Below are 19,115 nucleotides of genomic sequence, written 5' to 3' on the forward strand. Positions count from 1 at the left end.
TTCAAGCTGAAGAACATCTTGCCACAGGAGGTTGTGGGTACTAGAAGTTCACATTAATGCAAGGAAAGGCAGACAAATTTTGTGAAAAAGAAATCTGATGAGGTTTCCTAAATTGACAGACATTGCTTCTGGGTCAGCTACAAATTAGTACATGCTGGAAGACTATTCAGGAAAGTGTGTGTGATATGGTGAACGATCTCCATTGAATGTTCAGAGCAAATTACTTTAAAATCTGTGGTGCCACTTACTTTTGTATTAATTATGACTCCTGGTAAAAAAGTAGCAAAACCCCAAAAATTATCATAAGTCCATCATTGCTCATTTTTTTAAAACTCCAAGACAAAAGTTATTGATGTGCATCTTCTTTTATATTTCATTTGCTTTTTTTAAAATATACCAGAAAACTTAAAGAGTCGTGAATTTTCCCTACCAAAAGTTTGCTTTCTTATTATATCTGAACCAAAGAAGCATATGGGTTTTGTTGATTAAATAGTCCCAAAGAGTTAAAATTGGCAGTAGATCTTAGCGAGAATATTGCATGTTCTGGAAGCAGGATTTACATGCATGTAACAGTTCACAATGATGTTTTGTATTACTTTCCTTTCAACAGAAAATTCATTGCTTCGCTATATGAGCAATGAGAAAATAGGTCAAGAGGACTACATGTTTCAAAGGAATAGCAAAAAGGATACTGGGAAAAAGTCCAAAAAGAAGGGAGACAAGAGCAGTAGTCCAAGTCATTACTCACTGTTGCCTAGTTTACAAATGGAGTCGTTGAGACAAGAAGTCATGGGCACACCTGGACCAGAAACTGCTTTGTACCATGTGAGTAAAAATAACATTAACAAAAGTCATTGCTCTGTGCTTGTGGTAAGAGACAGTCTTGGTTTAATAGTGCTGTTCAAACCTTCTCTGGACTGCTGCTGTTGCACTGATTTATATTCTTCAAACAATAACTACGTCCAAAGAAATATTTTAGAATTCTTAATTTTGCTGTTAAGATGAAGGATGGACAGCATTATTTTATTTCCTGAATTAGCAAATGGCACTTTTGAAATGCAGTGTGGTACCTCTGTCTTGACTGACTTGCTGCTGATGGAAAGGAGAGCAGCAGCATTTTCCTGACTGGCTAGATACCTTCTTCCCAGAATCTCCATCACTGCAGTGTGCTAAGTGTTGTCAGAACCCCTTTACAACAGGTACTTGGGAGGCCTGAGAATGGCAGGAAAACTTGTGGGAGGTGTTTGTTTTCCTTTGAGGTAAGAGAAGCTCTAATGGATGTAACTGTTTTAAGCCTACAGCCCTCAGGAATGCAGGTATAAATGTGAAGGTAGCAGTTCTGCTGGATAGGATGCAAAAGGAAAATTGCAGTAACTTGCTTGTTTTTAAGTGTGTCCAAAAAATGGATTTAAAAGATCACAACGTATTTTAGATGTAATAAGACATTCACCTCATAAGCATTTTCCATGTATCAAGAGAATACTCATCTCTCAGTGACATTTGTTTCTCAGTATATGTTAAATTCCTGACACTATGCAGTAACAAAAATCTTCTTATTTTAAGGTACCATATTTTTTTCTTTGGTTCTCTCTATCAAATAGTCAGTCTATTTTCCAAATTCTGTACAAATATAAATGATGTACACAGGAACTGGCGGATTCTCAAAGCTCTGATTTGGAAGTTAATGAGCAACAGCAAGCACAGAATTGTCAACAAGCATTTTTCACTTACTTTGGATATCCATCCACAAAACACTTGAAATGTTACCACCCCAAATTCCACCAGTATCAGCTAATCCTTCTTGTGCATCATTGCCATTAAAGGATGTCTCTCTGTAATGCCATTAAATCTTCAGTGTCTACTTGAAAGTTTAGTTGGAGCTTATTCCTTTATAAAAATAAGTAAAGGTTATCCATTCTTTAGAATACAAATCAGTATTGATCTGCTAACTGGCTATGGAGCAAAATGCTTGAAGTCAACAGAAAAAGGAATCTTGAACTAATCATTTGTCCAAGAAATGGGAAATGGAAAGGAGCCCCTCCCAAAGCATTTACAGTGCTCTGCAGCTGAATATTACTGACGCTGTCTCTGGAAGCTGGCTGCTATCCTGCAGTTCCAGAGTTTCTATTTAGTGGTAATGACACCCAGATATTCTGGTGCATACATTTTTCGTCACATAGCGGAGTCAAAGGTTTTGTAATAAATTGGGCAGAACTTTCCTTCTAATCTTAAATGAACAGTGCAGTGAGCAGACAAAGAATGGGGGAGGACAGATAACACACAAGGAACTCGTATCTGTTTGCAGTAAAATTTTATTACGCTAAAGATAACAAATCAGACAATGAAAACATACTTTATGCTCAAATTGCATCTTAAAGATCACTAAAAGAGTGGCTGTCCTATTGCAATTTTCTTTTTACAGTCAGCAGCTACCTAGTTTTTCCCAAAGTTTTCAGATTATTGGTAAATGGAAGCCTCTGGATAGGCATGAGTTGAGAGTAAAAGAACTACCCTGATAGTAGTGAAAGAGCTGGAGGTTTTTGTTTGGTTTGGTCTGGGTTTTTTCAGAAGTCAATGTTTTCATCATGCTAGAATATCAGGGAAAGAGAGAATACTGTGACTCTGTGCTGTGTGGTGTAGTAGATTTAGGAAAATCTACTACAAGCCAGTAGATTTTCCTAAAGTAAAGAGCAGCCTCTACCACGAGGCTTTAGTTAAATTTGAACCTGTAGTGCCTCAATAGTTTGCATAAGGTCCCAGTGCTAAAGAACACTCCACCAGGCTTGTTAGGTAGCTCCAATCCCTCATTACTCTTGTTTTTAAGAGTATTCATCTGTTAGCCATACCTGGCTTCTATGTCCAAGCATAGCTTCATATGTACCATTATCCTCTGGATTTAAACATCTTTTGTTACCAAATTTATCCCTCAATATAGGATTTCACAGGTAGTAATCAAATAATTTTGTAGACTCCTCTTGCTTGCAAGAGTTATAATGAGCTCCTGAGGTTTTTCTTCAAAGATTGTGTTTTCACATCCTTTCCTCATTCTCAAAATTCTTTCAAATCTTCATATCTAATCCTAAACTATCATCCTTCCAAAAGTGTGTATGCCAGCACAGCACATAAATTCCCAGGAGCTGCATGGAAAGATTACATAACCATTCCTGTTCACTGCTTCTCTATTTAAATGCTTAAAGAACTGATAACTGATTTTAAGCATAGCCTTGGAATGAGAGTATGTTTGTTACTTGGTTTTAGTTTTATTTTTTCTGTAATGATACTATTTCAAATCACTTATCTGCAAGACTGATATTCCCAATCTAAAAGCTTTTATCTTGCATTCCTTGTTCTTAAATACAGTAATATTGTGTGTGATTGGTCATGTTGAAACATGTAACTTCTTGGGTATGCTTGCTGAATAATCCATGTCTCTGAAGCAACCCTAAGTATGAAACAGGGGAGAGTAAGGACTCTGGACCCTCAAACTGGGCCCCCGTGATTCTCAAGTCCATAACAAAGGAATATTGAAGCTCCAGGAATCTGGGGTCTGGTGTGGGGTCTCCTCATTCTGGAAGTATATTTTCAGTGTGCATATTCTGTGAAATAGAAAGCATGCACATTTAATTTCTTCTTTTTTTTCTTCTATTTTCTTTTCTTTTACTGAATTCCCTGGAGTAAAAGCCATGCTGCTCACTCAGCAGTTAGGTTTTGTGTCATTCGCTGGGCTTTGATTCTGTGCTACCTTTATTCAATGATGTTTTCATTCTTTTTTGACTCCATTGATATAACTGTTAAATAATTTTGGACTAAAATGCATCCCACTAGTTAATGGTGAATTCCCTTTACAATTCCAGGCCTCTTTCCTTTTGGATTTTGCAGCCATTGACGTGAGCAGGTTGATTACCTTTTTACTGTGGAGCTTTTCTGCAGAAAAGCAGCTTTTACAATTATGCTGACTTCAGCTCCTTCTGCTGCTTTTATGTATGGCTCTACAGAAAAGAAGAATCTTTGATCAAAAAACTACACTGCTGAATTAAATTACCACAGCAGAAATGGTATTATTTTTTGTACTGTAAACAAAGTGGATGGTGTTAAAAAAATTACCATGGTAATGTAGAAGTGCCTGGTTGTTACTTGCTGAAAGCTATTCTGCAAAATGCCAGCAGATTTGAATTGTTATATTCTAAAGTGATCACAAGATTGAGGCAGTCTAGCATTTTTCTGACTGTCAGGATGCTAAACTTGCATAGAATCACTGGTTTCAAAAGTTTTGTTTGTATTACTGACCCACCATTGCAATCAAAACTGTCTGGTCAAGGGTACATTTCAGTTGCAGCCTTGAAAAGTGAACAGGGTTTGCTTGTATCCACTGAATGTTACCAATGTGATAGCTGACACCATAACAAAACAAAAACTAATTTGCGTTCTGTCTGTGAACTAAGCACCTCTTGTATCCTCTTCTGGTGTTTCTGAATCCTCATATATAAATTTTCTGCACTGCTTTGTTGGTTTTTTTCCCCATCCTAGAAATTGTTTTCGGTGTTACGTTGATTTCTAGACAAGTTGTTGTTCTTGCATTCTATTTTTCTTCTTCATATTGTAAAAGAAACCAACACAGAGTGTTAATGTTTTTATTAAGCTGAGGCAAACTGTTTGAGCTGTTGCTAATCTGATGTGCAAGCAGGTGCTCAATGTGATCTATTTCTGTAGGTAGAGAACAGCACATTTTGTCTTGAACTGTTGGGGCACAAGAGATGAAAACTCTGACATACTGTTGTAGTTTCTCAAGTTCATTATGTTTTCTGTGAAGGAGTTTTCTTGATGTGTTGTGCTTTGTTATTGTTGAAGGAAAATAATGTGGTTATTTAGGAGGGAGATAGAGTCATGGGTCAAAAGAAGTTCAATGTCAGGTTAATAATTATTTGCTGCTAACTGGATCAATACAAGTTTCCCTTAGCCTAGAAGCAGCATTGCAATGTGAAGAAAAGCTTACAGGCTATTGTTTGTGGCATAACTGCTACACAGAATAGGCTGTAACCTACACAGATAAACTTACATTATTGACCTTGTTTCTTCTCCCTTCCTGCCTCCTGTTATCCCTCTGCCTTTTCCAGTGTGTATATGCTCACTTGTTCGTGTTCTTACTCACACAGTGACTCTCTTGTTGTAGGAAAAGTGACAGAAAAATAACAGCTTCTCACTATGCTGTGATAACCAGACTCCTTTAATTTGTTTAATTAATAGTGGAGTTTTCTCAGTTATTTTCTTTGCATTTGAAAATAAGGTAAGTTTAGTAGCAAAATGGGCCACTTGAAGTTCATGTATCTCAAACAGGTCACTCAGTAATGGGTTGAGGAGGTAAATCAAAGTTTTGTACCATTGGGATTTTGCTAAATTTACATGTGTAGATATGTACACATGCACTACCTTTAATGTTCCAGTTCTACTTTTAATAAGGGAGAAATTAAATAAAAGCTATCAGCTGGAGTTGTGCTGCAAATTGAATTAAGTTGGTCCAACTTTGGTAAACTTCTTTTTTTCCCTGTAGCAATGTATAACCATCCATGTGGTTGAAACGCAGCCTGATAACTCTTAATCACATAATTAACAGCAATACTTGCTGCAGTGAGCACCCACAAAGAGCCAGGCACTCTCCTTTCTACTCTGCCAGTGAGGCAGCAAGGACGAGTGGTGAGAGCAGGGTTCAGTTTGAGCTGTTCCTCCCTCCAGTCCTCCCAAGGTGGCCACACCACGTCAGCTCCTTGGCTTTTCCCAGCAGAGCTGGTGGGGCAGCATCACCCTGGCCAGGCAAGGGTCAGCTGGCTGCAACAGTGATCTTGTTGAGAATACTTCAAGTGAAGAAGATTTGTTCATGGACCTATTGCAAAAGTCAGTTTTTAGCTAATAATATAAATTGGGAAAGAGACAGTAACTTTCAGCCAAAATAACTTCTACTTAAATCATGCATATTTCCAGGTGTTTCTTGCCCCCTACAAACCCCTCCAGAAAAAATACAGGAAAATGTTTTTTAAAAGTTGAATTCAAAATGTGTATCTTTAGGTGTTATCAATATAGAGAAGAATTTACCAAAAAACTAATGATTTTGAAAACTGAAAGTCTACTTAAGTGGTTGATTTTCCCTTACTTCTCCTGTTCCTCTCTGCAGAAAGACTGAAAGGAACTAAAAAGTGAAAATACTTAAACTACATCGTTTTTGATGAAAATTCTTGAATCAAATGTGCATGTATTTATAAAACCTTTAATCGTAGCACCCAATAACTAGCATTTTAAAAAGTGCAAAACATGTGCATATAGTTTCCTAATAAAATTATGTGCAAGCTACCCATGAACCTATCACAAAAAATCTTCTTTATAAAAACGGCATCTAAAAAGCATTAAATAGTGCAGAATGATTTACTAAAAAACCAGCCCTAACAAAACTACCTCACTGAAAAACTAGCAGTTTCCTATAATTGTAAATATCACAGTATTTAAAGAATTTCTGTTCAGTTAAATTTTTTGTTATGGATATTTGTAAATAAACAAAAAAATTTGTAGAGAACAAATTAAAAATCAGTTGCACAGATTTTAGGTAGGTGTCTGAAATTTTGAATGTCATTGTACCATTACAGCAGATGGAGTTGGTTTTTTTCTTAAAAATTTTTATCTTAAAAATGTCTGGAGTCCAACTATGGCAGTATTTAAATAACAAGGCTCCCTTTTTCTTTTTCTCCTGCCTGTTTTCACGATAGTCTATAGATAGACATGTAATTGTTATAGAATAAAAATCTAGCAGTTTGGTATAAAAGTCCACTTTAACCTAAGTGCATAGTAAAAAATATTTTCCAATAAAATCTCCATAAATTTTGTTAATATTTGACTTAGTGTTACTTCTTTGCTGTGGTCTTTTATCTCCATTTAAATATATGTATTAAATAATACTGAAACTTGCAGATAGATTACAGACTTATATGCTTTAATTATCTGCAGAAGAAATCTTAAACTCTCTTTTGAAAATCTAAGAATTAGGTAATGTAAAAAAATTACCTAATCTAAGAATTAGGTAATGTAAAAAAATTACAGTTAAAAACTATTGGCATTTTTATATTCCCAGCTAGGAAAGTGCACTGGATTTCAAGTAACTGTCCAGAAATTAAATAAACATAACGAACAGTTTTAGAAATAGGGGTGAAAAATTTCAGTCTCTAATTACCACAGTAAGAAATTATTTTAAAAATAATTTCTTCACTGCTTTGTTGCTAGTTAGCCCCTTACAGTCGAAATCTAATTGTGCACACTCTATCTTCTGCTGTAAAGGGGGAAAATACAAGTCTTTACCAAAAGTAGCACATATGCTGTTAAAATTTCACAAGGGAAAAAAACTGTAATTTCTCCTGATGTCTAGACTTTTCAAAGACAGCTGTCTCATACTGGACTGGAAGGAGGCCCCTTGCCACCTCAGTGGGGAAGTCCAACACTCGGAGCTGCTGTGGTGCCTGAGTTTCTCCTCAGGTACCTCACGTTCATGAAGCTCCAGCAGAGCTTGGCTGGTAAGAGCTGAGCACCTGGATGTCCCTCTCTGGAGCTGACTGGAGCATTTACGATATTTACACCTTTCAGTTATACTGGTCACATCTCAGCTGAGTTTTTGTAGCCTTAGGGGGGTTTTTGTCTTGTTTTAGGACTTCAGCTCCTTGCTCCCTTTTCTATCCGTGAGCATGTAATGAGGAAATAAGGCTGTGATGGTAGCTGGGTCCACATGTGTGGAAATGGAAGGAACTCACTGCACTGCAGTAGAAACTAAGCTGAAGAGGCTTATGAAGTTATAAAATAATCTGATTTGGAGTTATTTTAAAAGCCTCAAAGTCTATTCAGAGGCAAAAGTGCTAGTAGAATGTTTCATACAATGCAGTGCAAAGAAGTAAACGCAGTTGTGCTGTGAAGGCATCGTGAGCTTCTATCCATTTCTCATCAGCCTGATCTGTGCTTCAGGTATAGACAGCCCTTTGCTCCGAGAGACATTAAGAAAGAACAACGCTGAAAAAGTTATGGAAAAAGTGGGATAAGGAGAAGAAATGTAAAAGGAAATTTTTACCTATTGCCTTCATGAGTCTGAAACACCATCATGTTCCACAGCCACATTGGCCATGGGCAGCTTTGAATGCCTACACATGCGGGGCTTCTTTCAGTTGGGTACTTGTGGGTTTGTATGTTTGATTCAGACAGGAGAGCAGCATGTCTCATTCACATTCTAAAAGTTGGAATAGTGGTTCCAGGACAGGGCCACCTTCTACACGCCCAAAAGAAACCATCTAAACAATCCTGTATGTATCCTTTTATTTGAATGCAGCACTTGACAAATGTAACAGGCACAAAAGAAATGATAAAAATAGTATTCATGTTGTTAAAATCTGTGCAGAAACTTCATCTAGGTCATAAGTGACCTGTACAGCATATAAAACAAACAATACAGTAAAACAGTTAACCAATAAGCAAAATATGCCTTTCTTGGGACAGTTGGAAAATGATTGCCATAGCCATAACATTGTTGTGGTCAAAGGTAATTTTTTGCTATTCCATCAGAGTTTGGTAAAAATTTGGTTCAAAATAAATCTATATTTCTGAGAGAAAAAGCAAGAGAGAAAAAGCATATTAATTCCTTACTAATGGAAGATGGCTTTATATTATTTTTAGTCTCACGCAATCAACAGAGAGGAATAGAGGGGTCTCTGGGTCCTCTGCTATTACAGTTAATCTCTTTCACTTAATCCTATTCAGATCTGTACTAAATTCCACATTCAAATAGGGTATGAATTGCTGTTACTAATGATAGGACCAGTAAAAGGTGATAAACTGGGTGAATGGGTAGCCAGTTGTCATAATTGCAAGTAAAATGTTGGACAGAGGGAAGGAAAGATGCCAGCAAGAGCACGGCATCTAATGAATTTGCTACAGAAAAACAAGATGCCTCAGAAATCAGCATAAACTGCATAGGATAATAGGATAATTCAGTCTGGGAGCAACCTCAAGGGGTTCTGTGGTCTGGTCTTTGGCTCAAAGCAGGGCAAGCTCTGAGGTCAGACAAGGCTTCTCAGGATTTTGCCCATCTGGATGTTAAACACCTCCTGAGATGGAGACTGAATTCTTGGCCAACCTGCAGCACTGCTTGTCTGGCCCCATGGCAGGAAAGTTGGGGATGAACAACAAAACAGGTGTTTTGGCAATAGCTGAGAGGATAGCAACTTGCTTGGATTTAAGGAGTAGTTTCTGTTGTTTCATTGCTGCTTAGCTAAAATCATCTCGGGAATGTGCCTCAGTAATCTCACATCTGTTTCCCCAGCTCTAGACTCTCAGTCCTTTGAACTCAAGACTGAAGAGAGTAGATGTGCATATGCAGCTTTTATATTTGAGATCTGTTTAAGCATATATCTTGTGAAACAGTAATAGTTAGTCTCCTTGGGAGGGAGTGCTAAGTTCTTTTAATTATATGGAATAATATCTGCATTGTTCTTGAGGTATATTATTCCTGTCACAGATTAGAGAATATTTTCACATCTGCATTGTTTCCCTTTGAAAGAAATAGTTAATACCATTAATTTGCTCTTATTGGGGAAGTGGTTGCCCAAATGAAATTTGAAAGTATTGAACATAGGAGATTTTACATCTAATTCTGTATACTCTCTGATCATTACTAAAATCCAGAGTTACTTATTGCAGCAAAGCAAAATCCTCTAGAGATGAGGTGAGATTGGTTTATGGGCCATTGTGTAGCACAGTGGGAGTCTTTTGTGGAAAATTTTTGTTTAAACTTTCTCTATTACCTTCTTTTGCATTGTGACCATGAGGGGAAAAAATGGCCTGTCATAATTTCTTTAAATGGCAAAGCAGGGGAATTCTTTAAAAATGAGAGAGTTACTGTAAAGGTCATCTAGTCCAGCTCTGCCAGTCTAGATTTATTCCTTACTGCATAGAATATAATGGTCTAAAAGTATAATTTTATATGGTCTAGAGATGTAGATCTATACACTAATAAATTTCTCATCTCAGAACATTTCCTAATTTCCTTTCACATGCCCATTCTGTATTTTTTTCTGTTACCTATTTCGTAGAATCATTCCAGATTTTATCCTGCTTTTATTACCTGGTAGAGGACCATTACTTTTGTAGGTGTTAGCATTGTTTGTACAAGAGTAAGCTACATTACCTGTAGCTGGTACAATCACAGTAGCACAGTTTTATTTTTTATTAATGTACAATAAGTTATTTAGTCCCTTGGTTATTTCCCTTTGATAAAGAAGAGATGAAGTGCAGCACATTGTAGCAGAGAAGTTTATGTCAGGTATTGCACAGAGGGGACTCAGCGTGAGTTACCACTGCAATATGCTGGGGATTGTCACATCCAGGAGAACTTTGATCCAGGGCCTGACTTTTCTACTGGCTCTCTCTGTTCTCTTCTCTGCACAAAGGAGAGGGAGATACCAGGACTCTGAAAGCATTTAACCAAGGACACTGGCTGCCATGTGTCATGAAATTTGGCATTCTAAAAAACTTGTACTGAGTGATGGAAATGCTGTTTGAATTAATGGAGCACATGTGCCTCTTTCAAAGTGCCATTTTATCAAAATGCTTGGACAAAGAGCTCCATTGTTTCTGAGCAAGGGATTTTTTCCAAGTAGTGGTTTTGACTCAACAGGAGTCTCTGCCCCACTTACACAGTGGTGGCCTCTTGAGCCTGCTGCTAACACACAATATGGGAGATTGTACGGTTCCACCTGGGAGGAAAATGGCTCTTTGCAGTACTGCAGCTCCTGAGCTGAAGCTGTTTTATTGGGTGTTTCTGTTTTGCTGGAGAGAAGTGCTTGTTGCTTAGCGCCTGATCCCTGAGTCAGCCAATCCATCTCTGCTACTGCGCCGTGCAGGAAAAAGCAATCTGGTATTTTTCATAAAGCAATACCTGCTTTTTGTCCACTTCTCAAGTGTATCCCTTTGCTTTCAGATAAACCCAAGTAGATAGCATTTCCAACACTACAGATTTCTGGCTTTAGAGTGATGTGTAAAACTTCTTGTAAGCTGGTTTGTACCCCTAAAATCACCATGGCCAGCTCAGAATTAAAAAGACCTAATGTTATCTTTCCCCACCTTCTGCAAAGTTCTGCTTCATCTTATGCTTAGAGGAAATTTTACTGAATTCCAGCAAGTAATGAGACTTTTATCCTGCAATGAACTGTTCTTTTTCTGCCTTAATTCATAAGGGCAATGGACATGGTCAGTATAAATTTTAACAGAACGTATAATTCCTGATGTACAGAAACTCTTTCCTTCTTTTACCCCTGAAAACTTCCCCTCTGTTGAAAGCCAGGAGTTTTCTGTTTCTTTCCCTGAAGCATATTATGTCCAAGTGCTAACAGAGAGTAACTTGCAATAGTGTATCTTCCTTAAAGCAGAAATCTGTTTTCTCAGACCGCCTACATCGTGTGCACTTTTTTCTGTCACACAGTCAGAGTATGAAAGGGATATGCTGAGGGGCACAATCAGAAGTGTTGCTCCCTCCGCTGCAGAAGGAGGTGTATGTGCTTGTCGCCATGGGGTTGTAAGGGGGCATGGGACTTTTATTCTAGGCTAATGATTTTTCCTCTGCAAACACCATGGGCTTGGTGGAAGATGTTGTTAATGCCCCAGGGGTGACTTCTGTTTTACAGCACTTTGTTTTCTTCTGCAAAGGTCTGAGATTGGCTCCATGTTGTGCCACAGACCACCTCTCAAATCCAATAATAGACCAAGAATAAGTTTCTAAAATCTGTTTGGATCATCTTGCTGTTTTAATGTTTAGATAAGCATACAAGGAAAACCTACATTCCCTGTGAATAGCACAGAAATTTTCTAAGCAAACCAAGATTTTCTTCCTGGAGGAAATTGCAAAGTTTGGTATCTACTGGAGGGGCATAGCAGCAGGGCACAAATATCCATGAGGCCTTTGGGGTGACTTGTCTCAGACACACTGTGAAAGGACAAAAGGCAATGGATAAAAACTGAAATACAGGAAATTCCGTATAAACATAAGAAAAAGATACTTTAACTGTGAAGATGGTTTAACTGGAGCAGGTTGCTCGTGGAGTTTGTGGGGTCTCCATCTTGGAGATACTAAAAACACAACTGGCCACAGCCCTGAACAACTTTCTCTGCTGGAGTCTGCTTTGAGCAGCAAGGCTGGATGAAATGATCTCCAGGGCTGATTTCCTGCCTCAGTTGTTTTGTGGTTTTTCTGACTGGTCCATTCACCTCAATAAGAGGATAAACTGGAACTGATGGGGAGTAGAAATCCAAATAAAGGGTTAAATACTGTTCTGTGACAGGTGATACTTTAGTTTCTATTTTCCTTCTTAAATGGATGCACTTGAAACACACAGTGATGGAGCAACTGATGCATCTTGGACTTTTGCCATTAAAGGATATATAGAGTTTTTGAATCCTCCCTTTCCCTCCTAGATTTCTTACTGTCAATAAAAAGTAGTGTGGGAGGTACCAAAATTACACGTTTCAAAGTAGATGTAGAGCAGAAGAATGATCACAGAATAAATTATCCTAATGAGCAGCACTTTTCTAGTTTAACTGTTTATTCTCATTTGCTTCAGGCAGCTGTGACACTGCTGCAGTTCTTGTTATGTCGGTCAAAAAGACTGGGGGAATATGAGAACTCTCATTTAAAGTTAATGTTGTCCAGGAGTTTTACTGCTTTGGTATTTCACTTAAAGAGTCCTGTGGCTTAATGGCTGGTGGTGGAAAGCAGCATATTATTTTTCCAAATAGCCTGTAGATTTAAAAAATCATTTTAATTTTGCATTCATTATGGTAACAACTTCACACAAAATATCTGCACCATCTTCTTCAACTGCTGAGTGTATCCAGCTACTGTAATATTTGCCGCAGAGCCCCCCCACCCCGCCAAATGATAGGAAAACATTTAGAAATGGGAGAATGAATAAGAATCCCTGAGCAGAAAAGCTGTGCTTGCTATCACATTTCAGACAACTGCAGTTCTGCCCTTAGCTAGCCTATTTGTCTGGGGTAAGCAGACACAGGAGCAGTTGTGTAAAAAGAATAGACACCTCTGATGTTATCAGCCCTTGTAGACTGTGTGATAAGGAGACCATCCTGCGCAGCTCATACAGCCATTGCTCACCTCAGAGGCATATAAAAAAGCTGGCAGCTTCAAGATATCAGCCTACGTTTTTTTATGCAGTAAAAAACTCTTAAGGCACATACATGCTGTTTCTTTCTCCTGGTGGTCATTGTGCAAGAACGAATATCTGCTGCTGATTGGCAGGAGGTTTCAAACTTTCTGATCTGACAGAGGTCTTCAACATATCTTTGTAACACAGTCCTTGAAAACTTTATTTTCCACAAATATCCATTAAAATAATTAGTACTGTCTGCTATAGGCTCTTAATGGAGACTAAACAAGATGGTAAACAGAAAAGATTTTGGCAAAATCCTGTGGTGTGCTTAAGTACCCTTAAGCATGAGATGTTAATACCAATGAAAAGTGTTGTATCTAAATAGGTTTGCATTTCCCTCTTTTCAGTCTTCTTTTAGCTCTGAAATTTTAGATCCCAACACACCAAATGCAGAGAAATGTGTATGTGGTATATCAAAACTGAAAATAGAACATTGCCAGTGTTCTCAAAGCATTGAGAAGATCTCTCAAAGTGAGAGATCAATGATATGATTGGCAGAACCAGCTTTCATTTTTCTCCCAGATACTGGCTTTTCCATCTGTAGCAGAAAGTTCCAGTAATCAGATGTGTTGCAAGCTACCCTGCTGAAACTAGAGAAAGCTATCTTACAGTGACAGAGGGGAAGTGCCTGCCTGTAAACAGTTCCTTAGTGTCTAAACTTGAAGCTTGAGAAAAATTGGATTTGACCCGAGCTCTAAATAAAGCTATAGATATGTGCCATTTTCCCTTTCAATCAGACTGAGCCCAGATCTGGCTGGAAGGATTGGATATTATTTTTTCCATAAACTGATTCTCTCTTCCAGTTTTATTAAAATGAGTGAAAAATCTCTGAAGAATAGTGGAGAAACAAAAAAGCCCTTAAATGAGAATTTTAAATGCTGTCCAATATAGTACTAGTTGCTAGGGTCAATCTGTTCCTTCAGAAATCTTCAGTTGTGGTCTTTTTTGGTAGACCTAAAAATTCTGTAACCATGATGAAGTTCATATAACTATTATATATATATATATTTTTTTTTTTTTTTGACAAGGATGTAACATTCTGTTGGTCACACCTATCTAATTTATATTAGATCTTAGAGAAGTTCTAAGGAGCAGCTTAACCTCAAATCTTTAGACATCTTCCTCAGACTCTTGAAGCTTGTCAAAATAACTAATCTTCTCCAGTTCATCATTTTGATTACCAGTCTATTTGTTTTCTACTTTTATTTGAGCTATCAACTGGAATATAAATTTTCTAACTTTCATCATAACAGTTTTATCAAACATTCTCCTCTTCTGATAGCAGTTTCACTCCAATTTAATATTAGTATTGAAAGATCAGTTTATTAAGTTTCCTATTTGGCATGAAACAAATAAATTCATTGAAACTTAAGTAATTTCCCACTTTCATCTAAATACAGTTTTCCATATAGAGAGCTATGAAATTACTACTAAATAAGTCACATTTTCAGGCTTCTGAACATTAAAGACTAATTTTCAATCTTGTTTCTGTTCTGAGCAAATACAGAGCAGTCACCAGACTAACCAATAATAAATACTTTCTCCCAGGAGAGAAACCTGAATAACTCTGAGAATGAGACAGAAACACGATACTCTCATTTCTTGAAAATGTTGTGTTACACGTACAAAGATGCTGATGTGTGATTGTGTGCAGATAATATTGATTAGACCACCTGTAGGGGATTATTTTCTTGCTAAAGAGCAAGTACAATTACGGGCCAGTGGTGATCTCTTTGGTTGGTATGAGCCTCCACCTGCAGGTTTTTACAGTGCAGCTGCATTGCTGTGCTGTAATCCCAAAAGGCTTTGCCCTGGGGCAGGTTGCTCTTTACAGGTGTGCAGTCTGCTGGCCTTTTGGAACTCTGTCAATCATTTTGAAGACTGTTAGAGGAAATACAACCCACACAGCAAGTCTGGTATTGAACAGTTGCAGAAAGAGTGGGACTGTTATGGCTCCTCCCTGCACGATTAAATCTCCACTGGCTCTTGGAATTTGCAGCTAAGAGCTCAGAAGGGTAGGGCTAGAGGCATGCTAGAACATTTGTAAGAAAAACCAAACAGACAAAAACCAAGCAAAAAAACTCACACAAAAACCCCACAAAAACCAAAACAACAAACCAGAAACAGAAAAAAACCTTTAATAAATGGTGTTTTATTCCTCTTAAAATACATGTCCTTCGAGGCTGCTAATAGGAAAGGCAGGCTTATATATATGTTAAATGTTTCTTTGATATTCTCCTTAGAGATGCACTTATCAAAGGGCTTAATCTAGGTGTATTATTAAATAAGACAAGCTCAAAGATCACATATCACAGGAGAAATTAATTGTGTCTAAAAAATTCAGTGAGTCTCAGTGGATTCAAAGGGGTTTTGATGTATGTTAAACATCAAGTTACACCTTTCTTTTGGGTAATGGAAAGTTTTTCTAGTTGTATTTTGGATGACTGGAAAGCATATAATTCAGAATATTATTAAACAGTTTCAAATTTTCTCAGGAGTGCCAATTTCTGCTGGTCTTAGGGTACTCATCTATTTAATCTTTTCAGTGTCCATCTTGTTTCCACTTTACTCATTATTTTAAGTTAATAATGACTTTCTTTAATGTAGAATGCTGCTTTCTATTTCACTTCATGCTTGCTCTCAGAATTAGTAGAGGAGATGGATTCTTGGAAACTGGGACAAGATGTTTATGAAAGCAGTTATTCAAAGCTCAAGGTGTATCAGACTCAATATGCAGTGAACATGCATTGAATCTGGCTTTGTGGGCAACAAAAACAATGTCTTAAACAATGATTAAACAATGTCTTACAGCAAGTTTGCATTAGTACAGCTGAATTTCTGGCTTTGGTTTAAATCCATGCTTTTGGGGTTCATGGAATTTAGAAGTAGTTTGCTTCTAAATTGCTTCCATATTTGCCACATCACAGAATTAAGCTGTAAAAGGGGAAACATGGTGGCCAACATTAGGACAGGTTGCTTAAAGAAGCTGTGAAATCAACCTCTTTGGAGATAGTTTATCTAGGCTAGGGATGACCCAGGACAGGATCCAGTGCTGGCTTCAAAGCAAGCCTTGTTCTGATCAGGAGGAAGGACATGACCTCCTGACACCACAGAGAAAACAATACTAAGCATTATCTTACAACTGGTAAGAGGCTGTAGATTGCATTCATTGACTTCCTAAAAAAGCAAAAAAAAATAAGCATTTTTAGATTTCATCTTCACTTTTTTTGTTGTTGTTGTTCTCCAATTTCATATTTTATATTACATAAACATTTTTTGAGTTAAGAAAAAAGATGGTGTTGTTTTTTGCAAAGGGTCAACTGAAGTCTATGTAAAATAATCTAAAGTGTTAGTTAAAATCACTGCAGTTGAAAGAGTCCCAGGAACAACTCTCAGTTGAAGAATTTGCCCTTAATTATGATTTAAATCAATGAGCTAATTTAGAATAATAGCTGAATTTAATAAAACCTCTCTATTTTGCAATATAACATCATGTATGGGGAAATGGTTAGGCATGTAAATTTCATGCTTTCTTCCTGTTACAAACTGATACCCCTTCATTACCCTTTCTTCCCAAAAACTGACTCAGAAGTTAAGAGGTGTGAACTGAGGTTTGCAGGTTCAACTTACAGACAAAACATCTAAAGAGAAGGCTTTTCATGTGTTCTCACCTGCTCTCAGAATTACTTGTGAGGAAATGGAGCAGATATTTTCCTTTTCTCTTTTGACACTGTAAAAATAATAGAGCAGAAATGTCAAACAGCAGAATGAAACTGTCTGAGTTGTGAACTGAGAATTGCTAAAGTTTGGGATTTGTGTGTGTATTTTTTTATTTGATGTGTGTGTATTTTTTCATCCACTTTGAATTAAATAAGATTTTCACAGGGAGTTACACACTTCTGCTCAGGCACTCTGTTATTCCTGGGTCATTAAGATCTCTTCTGGTCCTTCGCAGGTTGAAATATTTCATGGGATGTAAGTGGGATGGGTGTTGCTGTCTTGGTTTGTTGAGAGCTGGTACTGATTTAATTGCTACCAGTAGCAGAAGATAAAGGACAAGAGACAAATGAAAATGAGTGGGATCCTATTTTTGCTTCCCAGTGGAGGCCTCCTTTGACCCACTGAGGTGGCAATACAGTGGAGTAGGTTTTGTCAGATACGGTCTCCCAGGGATCAGCACATCTAGCAAGTCAGTTACATTTTTTAATTACACTTAATTATTGTCTTGCTAGTAATTTTTCCCCATGGGCATGTTAGTTTTTGCTGCATGAAAATCTCTCAGCTGTGAGGCAAGAGATCCCTTTGAAGCTGAGTCTGCTGCATGTGAGCTCAGGGTGTGGGAAGCAGGGAGGAGAAAATCAGAATTAGAGTCATTAAGGTTGGAAAAGAACTCCCAAGATCATCAAGTCAATCATTTGACCAAACAATATCACATCAATTAAGCCATAGCACTGAGTGCCATGTGCAAAACCAAAGCTGCTCTTTAAATTGAACCTAGTCTTGTAAACTAGGGTGAGGGTTTGTCTTACTACTAGGAACAGTATTTGGAATGGCAGAACTGCCAGTGCTTTTGCTTAGATTTATTTTTACCAAGTGGCACAGAAGTATTGATTTCTGTGTTGATTCCTGGCGAGCTGAAATAGAACATTTTAATAAGCAGACACTCAAATGTAGCCTTTGCTTAGTTTTAACACTGATAACATTTGTCTGCCTTTCTAGAAAAATGAAGTTCAAAACAAGTCAAATCACGTCTTCAAATTTTGGCTGATTCATTACAGATTTTTTTTTATTAGTTCACTGGAGATTGTGTTTATCTAAGTCAAAGTTTTTAAACAGAAATGGTTATAAAATGTGTTAATACTTACTGATCTTATTTAAAAGCTAAGATCTTAAATAAAGGAGCAATTTCCATCCTGTCTCATTGTCAAAGGAGTGCGTTCGTTTGTGGGAATGGAACAGCTGGAGGGAAACAGTTCCACTTAAAAGCCTGGTGAAAAAATAAAGTTCTAGTTCAGACTTTTTATTTGGGAGACTTCTTTCACAGTTGTGATCAAGCAGAATTTACTGATGTCTTTCAGAATACTAGGCCTGGTTCTGAGAAAATTGTCTGATGGGCTAACGACCATTGTATGAATACATCCACACCTGTATTAGGCAGTGTGTCATTTTTACATATAGATGTCAAGAATACTTTATTTAGTGTATACATTAGAAATACATGGGCTGTGTAACTTCATTACTGTAGTAAACAAGGAGAGCTATTCCTTCTTTATTAACAGAACAAGAGGAGAGGGACCATTTTGGACAGAAACTACAGTTGGTTTGGCAACCTAACTGGTGATCTGTTTTGAGATGCAGGACAGTGTGCTTTTGCTTTACAACCTTATGAACAGGTGAACTAAAATCACCTTTTTTCTTAGGCCTAGGAGTCTCTTGGTTGGTGTCACCTGAGATCACTTCACATAACGTTTTTTTTATTATAAGTATGTGGTTGAATATAAACATTGTATTTTCACTTTTTCCATTTTGATTTTCTTGTAGACATTTCAACAGTCTTCTCTACAGCAGAAAAGTAAAAAGAAGAACAAAGGTAAAAAGTAAATTTGTTTTCATATATGGGTAGGAAGGGAATTGCCAAGATTAATTTTATGGTATTGCAGTATGTGAGGAACTCTAACTTGTTAGCTCCAATAAAATGTTCAGTTGATCATGTTGAGAATGTATTAGTCCATTTCTGATGTCTCATAGTTACCTAATGTTCCTCTACCTTCATGTATCTGCTTTTATCTTCTTTTTTTGAATACTTAGACTCTAGCCTCTTTGGGGCCAGGGTTGGTTTTTCCAGCTGTGTTCAGGTAATGCCTCACTGCAGCACTTGCT

The 19,115-nt window shown here is 37.4% G+C and overlaps 1 protein-coding gene across 5 annotated transcripts in view; it reads left to right on the plus strand.

Annotated features, from left to right (window-relative positions):
• Window positions 1–19,115, plus strand: part of CNKSR2 (connector enhancer of kinase suppressor of Ras 2) — a 206,790-nt gene that overhangs the window by 131,124 nt on the left and 56,551 nt on the right. For all 5 annotated transcript variants that reach the window (XM_038148923.1, XM_038148914.1, XM_038148931.1 and 2 more), the window contains 2 exons: window positions 611–825; window positions 18,777–18,825. In XM_038148923.1, the coding sequence (XP_038004851.1) occupies window positions 611–825; window positions 18,777–18,825 (264 nt within the window). The remainder of the gene's footprint in view (window positions 1–610; window positions 826–18,776; window positions 18,826–19,115) is intronic.

Source organism: Motacilla alba, chromosome 1 (assembly GCF_015832195.1).
Source record: "Motacilla alba alba isolate MOTALB_02 chromosome 1, Motacilla_alba_V1.0_pri, whole genome shotgun sequence".
Taxonomy (NCBI): Eukaryota; Metazoa; Chordata; class Aves; order Passeriformes; family Motacillidae; genus Motacilla; species Motacilla alba.